The sequence below is a fragment of the Pteropus vampyrus genome, unplaced genomic scaffold, assembly GCF_000151845.1.
Source record: "Pteropus vampyrus isolate Shadow unplaced genomic scaffold, Pvam_2.0 Scaffold329, whole genome shotgun sequence".
Classification (NCBI taxonomy): Eukaryota; Metazoa; Chordata; class Mammalia; order Chiroptera; family Pteropodidae; genus Pteropus; species Pteropus vampyrus.
Window position 1 is genome coordinate 487,677 of NW_011889110.1, and position 5,483 is coordinate 493,159.

The 5,483-nt window shown below is 43.0% G+C and overlaps 1 protein-coding gene across 1 annotated transcript in view; it reads right to left on the bottom strand.

The window, feature by feature from the left end:
* Nucleotides 1-1,160: 1,160 nt before the first annotated feature.
* Nucleotides 1,161-5,483, bottom strand: part of CASP2 (caspase 2) — a 12,505-nt gene continuing 8,182 nt past the window's right edge. Inside the window, exons 7-9 of the mRNA XM_011378069.2 lie at nt 1,553-1,681; nt 1,326-1,416; nt 1,161-1,240 (exon numbers count right to left, since the gene is read on the bottom strand). Coding sequence (XP_011376371.1) covers nt 1,176-1,240; nt 1,326-1,416; nt 1,553-1,681 — 285 coding nt within the window. The 3' untranslated portion in view covers nt 1,161-1,175. The remainder of the gene's footprint in view (nt 1,241-1,325; nt 1,417-1,552; nt 1,682-5,483) is intronic.

Consider the following 5,483-nt stretch of genomic DNA (forward strand, 5'->3'; position numbering starts at 1 on the left):
AAATGATCTATTCCTTACTGCTTACTTTGTATGGTCTGATCTGATTTCGCCCGTGCTTACTTGAGGCCTCTGAAATATATTCAAGCGACTTCGTGTATATTTATTTGCTTTACTTTCCTAGTAAGTTAGTAGGTTCTTTTGAGAGAAGGAAGGAGGAAGGAAGAGAGAGAGAGAGAGAAGGAAGGAGGGAGGGAGAGACATTGCATTTTCTTTTGTTCTTGTGATAGTACCTAGTGCAGTCCTAGTCATGTAGGACCTTAATGGATTATATTCTTTGGTGATATTAAAAGGGTAGTTACATTATTAGCCATTTACATCTGTTGAATACACAACAGGTTAAAATTTTTTTTGAGTATTTTAAGTAACCTTTAAACCAAACTATAAACCCCATGAGGGCACAGATCATGTTATAGCATCCACAGCTGGCATTTTTGTAGATTTACTATGAGTTAAGTAACTGTACTAAGTAAGCCCTTCATAAGCATTAATTCATCTAATCACATGAATTAATGAAGTAGGCCTGATGATTATCTACATTTTACACTGAGTGAGCGAAGGTGGAGGGACATCAAGTAACTTCTCCGACCTGACACAAGAGTCAGGCGGGGTAGAGGCAGAATTTGACTCCAAAGTTAGAGGTTTTAATTATTACTGGTTTCCTCCCAGATGAGAAGCATGCCTGAATGTCTTCTGTGCCCAGTCATGGGGCCCCGGCTCCTCGAGGGGTAAGACAGACTGCATGTCAGGAAGAAGAGGGTTGGAAGCAGAGAACGGATGGACGAACGAGGAAGAGTCAAGGGCTGACCTGGGGCTTCTGCGCTGCTATCCTGCATGGCGCGTGGGTGAAGAAAAGAACGGAGGCAAGAATGGCAGGACAGGTGAAAAGAGAAGAAAAAGGAAAAAGTGGAAATGGGGAGGAAAGATGGAGGCGGGAAAAGAAGAAGGGATAAAGCGAGAGGGACAGGAAGAAGAGACGGAGAGAAAATCCTTAAATGGAAGGAATAAGGTGCATCAGGGTTATCGATAAGCACAGAAAATGTCAGCGTCCTCAGAAGAGAAGGCGAAGAAGATGGCAGAGAGTCTTGAGAACAGGACATGGCGGTGCACAGAGAGCGGACCGAGCTGAGAGCCACGGGCTGCCCAGGTCCCGGCACACCACATGCATCGGGAGACACTTACAGAGCAAGAGAGGCGGTGGCAGCAGTGAACAGAAGGAGGTGCCCAAGGGATCCAATAGCACCTGAGAGGAGCAAACAGGAAAGTGAGAGCTGGTGGGAGGCTGCCCAGGAGCCACCACCCAGGTGCTGGTCGGCCAGGGCACTCACCTCCACGGCAGGCCTGGATGAAGAACATCTTCGGCTTGTTCTGCAGGCTCGGGCAGTTGGCATTGTCAAAGAGCTGGAACACTTCTTGCAGCTGCCAGGAAAAAGTAAGGAAGAAGGGCAGTTAAGCCGTCAGTAGGACCTCCCGAGTCCTGTCCACGTGACAGCAGCCAGTACCGGACAGAAGGGCAGGCTGGAGGTGACAGCACTGTCCACAAGGCTGCACGCACCTGAAGTAGCTTGCCATCCACGCCATAGATGCCGCCCTCCACGCCATGAGAGAGGAGGGCCACTATGCATGAGTCGGTGGCACGGTGAGCGGGTAACTGGGCAAAATTCTGCAGCTTCTCTTGCATTTCCTAGAAGAAAGAACTGATTAGCCTTGTTCACTGTAGTCAGCACCAATATAAGCTTTTCTTTAGGGTCTGAAACCCTAAGCCATCGGAAGATAAGATGTTTCCTGTATATGCATGCCTGTGGTCACGGAAAGGGAAGTCAGAGACTCTTTGAGAGGCTAAAGTTATGAACTCACCAGAAAAACGTAAGACTTAAGACACAGAATTCTGAATGTAGCTGCCTAAGATTCCGACTGAGGTATGTTAAGAACGCCTGGATTAAAGCAAATTACTAATGAAGCTAATCAAAAGCTGGTTAACTCTATCCATTCCTCAATCATCAGCAAGATCTTTCTTTAGGGCAAATGCCTCTGAATGTTAATGGCACAGGAAGAATGAAGAAGTAACATAACCTATGCAGCAACAAGAAAATAAAGTGCTCTGTGACAAAGGGCTAATAGGATCTTGACTAGAGAACTATTCTCTGTCTGGGTCTGAAGTGTCCCCAGAGGTGACCATGTCTGTATAAAATGCCCTGTATGGAGGGCTGTCAGGGCCTCGACTGCAGGCCGGGGCTACAGGATCAGGCAGATAGAGGTGTGACCCCTGGGCTCAAAAATGAGAACATGTTATTTAGCCCCTCAAGGCTCTAATACCTTTTTTTAAGAAAAGGACTTATAACTATGTCTGGCACATATTGCAAAGATCTGCCATTACTGTAACAAGCATGCCTAATGAAGGGTAACAATACTATCAGTTTTCAAAGAAACCTGCAGTCCAACGTAGAATCCTGCATACTTAGCACAAAGTTGCCATACATGAGTACTTCTCTACCTCAGGGACCTGGCCCATCAATGAAAAGTTATACCGTATCTAACAGTATAATAATCTGGCAGTAATTATAAACCTACGTCGCCTTCTACAACCCAATATGTCTGGGTCATCTCTCCCATCTGAGATGAGCAGAGATCTCAAGTTAGTTATTATGAATCTGAACTAGAATGAACATGAATATGCCACCTAGGCAGAAAGGTTACGGTACAAAGCCCCTGATAAGAAGTAATCACTTGTATGACATACTGCAGTGGTTCTCAGTGTAGTCCCCAAAACAACGGCATCAGAATCACCAGAAACTTATAAGAAATGCAGTCTTGGGCCCCACAACTGTGTTTTAACCAGCCCTCAGGGTGATTCTGATATGCAAAGTCTGCGAACTACCCATCTATGTGAATATAGTTGATCCTTGAATAAAGTAGGGATTAGGGGCGCTGACAACCTACACAAAAATCCACATATAACTTTTGACTTTCTCTGAACTGAACTACAGCTGTTCCCTCTGTATCTGTGGGGGAATGGTTCCAGGAGCCCCTGTGGATACTGAAATCCTCGGATGCTCAAGTCCCTCATATAAAATGGTGGAGAATAATGCATACAGTCAGCCTTGCCCGTCTGCAGATTCTCAGCTGTGGACTGAAAATACTGTTTTTGATCTGAGGCTGAATAAATTTGCGGATGGAAAGCCCAGGGGTACGAAGGAACGACTGTATAGTTACTGAAAAAAATCTGCATATATGTAGAACTGCACAGTTCAAATCTGTGTTGTTCAGGGGTCAACTGTACTTCTGTTTGCGGATAACTGAGAATTAAAAGACTCAAAAGTCTGCAACTTAGACTCAATTTCTGCATATGGAAATGGAGTAATTGGCTCTGTTGAAAAAGTATGTAATTTTTCTGGGTACATAGAAGCCAACCATAATACTGAAAATCTTAAGGTAATAAAAGATACCCAAAATTCAATTATTTCAAGAATATATAATCTCAAGAGAATATACAAGTATGAATGCTCCTCTGGAAAGGACCATGACAAAATTTAACATATAATAGTCGAAATTAAGTTTGCTCGAAGAAGGGAATAAACATATATGCTTGGCACCTACTCACAAGCATTTGAACTTCAGTGAGATTATTAGGTCAGTAAATAGAGGACAAGAAAGCCCAAAGTAAGAACACACACTCTGTAACTGAGTTAATAAGACTAAATAAATAGGGATTAGTCATTTGGAAGAATTCTTCCAAAGCTAGCATAGCTTAAAATAGGATCTGCAGATTGATTTCTGATAAAATTACAGTCTTTTTATAAACAGTCTTAACTTTTGTGTTTTTGGCTAGCAGCTGGGCGACACAAAAGACAATAACCTGTGAACCTCTGGAATTACATGCAAAATTTTGTGAGTATCTCATTTTCCTGGAATGACACATAGCTTGTCCCTATTCTCAAAGCAGACTATAACCCGAATGCAAGTTAAAAACAAATACCACGTGGTAAAAGAAAACTTATCTCTTAAAACGTATCTCATTTCCTCATACATGACAGTTGCAATTCTACACCTAGCAACCTCAGGAGGGAAATGCAATGAGAAAAGACAGATGACAAAAACTGAGAACCTTGCACGAGCAGTGAGAGTGAGTGTGCTCTCCAGCACAGCCAAGGGAAGAGGATTCCCTGAGACTACTTACGATTTCCAATTTTTAAATGGAATTGTTTCTAAAGTCAAAAAGGTTTAATAAAGGAAAAAAAAGAGAGGATCTTATTTTTTTTGGTTCTGTTTCTTTAGTCACCAAATAATTATATAAAAGAGCTGAGCTTGTTGAGAGGTCCTACCAGGAAGAAAACTGTTCTGTGCAAATGTCCAATGCACCAAATTATCTTACTCTTGTGAAGACCTGATTTTAACCGCATCTGAGAGTCTAGATATGTCAGAAACTGATTCTGCAATGTCCCCCTCCCGTTTCTGAATCTCGACAGCTGAGGGTTAGGCTACATGGAGGACTATATCCCCAGGTTCGGTCCTAATAAGCCCTTTGCTCTTGAATTATTACTTGAATTATTATTACTTGAATTTCTTTCTCAAAGATCTCATACTCTCTCATTATTTTTTCTACAAAAGTAATTTCCAAATTTATATCTTTGATCCTGACTTCCTCCGAGGCCCTCAATTCCTTAATTTTTCCATCTTCCTCTATATGCAGTCATTCAATCACTAAGCACTGAAAGAACATTATGCCATCATACTATTTTCACAGATATTCCTTCCCTTCTGGCCCACTATCCTGTCCAGGCCCTCATCATGTCACACTGGCATTATGATACGAATTCCAAACTGGATCTCCTGCTACTAGTCCCTACACCATTCTTTATAATGGAGTCATATTAATCTTCCGGAATCATCACTGTGAACACACCACCTTTCTGTTCAAGAATTGCTAATGATGTCCTAATGTCAAAACGGGGACATCCAATTCCTCTGGGAAGACATTCAAGGCCCTGTGCATTCTGGTCCCTTTGTCGCCATCTTATTTTTGAAGCTCTTTTGCCCCAGGCATTTGGTTTACCCACTAGGTCCCTAACGTCACACACACATTTCTTGTCCTATGCTGTGCTCCCAGCCTAGGATCCCTTCACCACTGCTCTCTGCTCTGGTAGCTTCTATCCTTCAAGGCCAGCCCAAGTCTCACATCCTCCATTCATCCTTCAGACCATATCCACCCCGGTGATTATTTCTTCCCCTTAACTACGGTGGGAAACACCATCTCTAATCTTGCTTGTACTTTGGGAATATAAGGGACATGCTTCCTTTTTTGCTGATGTCGAGACTTTCTTATCTGAGATCCCTTGAGCTCGAGCTCCACGTTTTTAAATCTGATAGCTAACACGGTTCCTCCATTTTAAGGTACTCAAAACCTGACGCTACTGCAAACCAGTTACAGAACACTGGGACCTGCGGTTCGGAATCCAATGGGTCCTTGACTCTGCATCAGGGTTAGC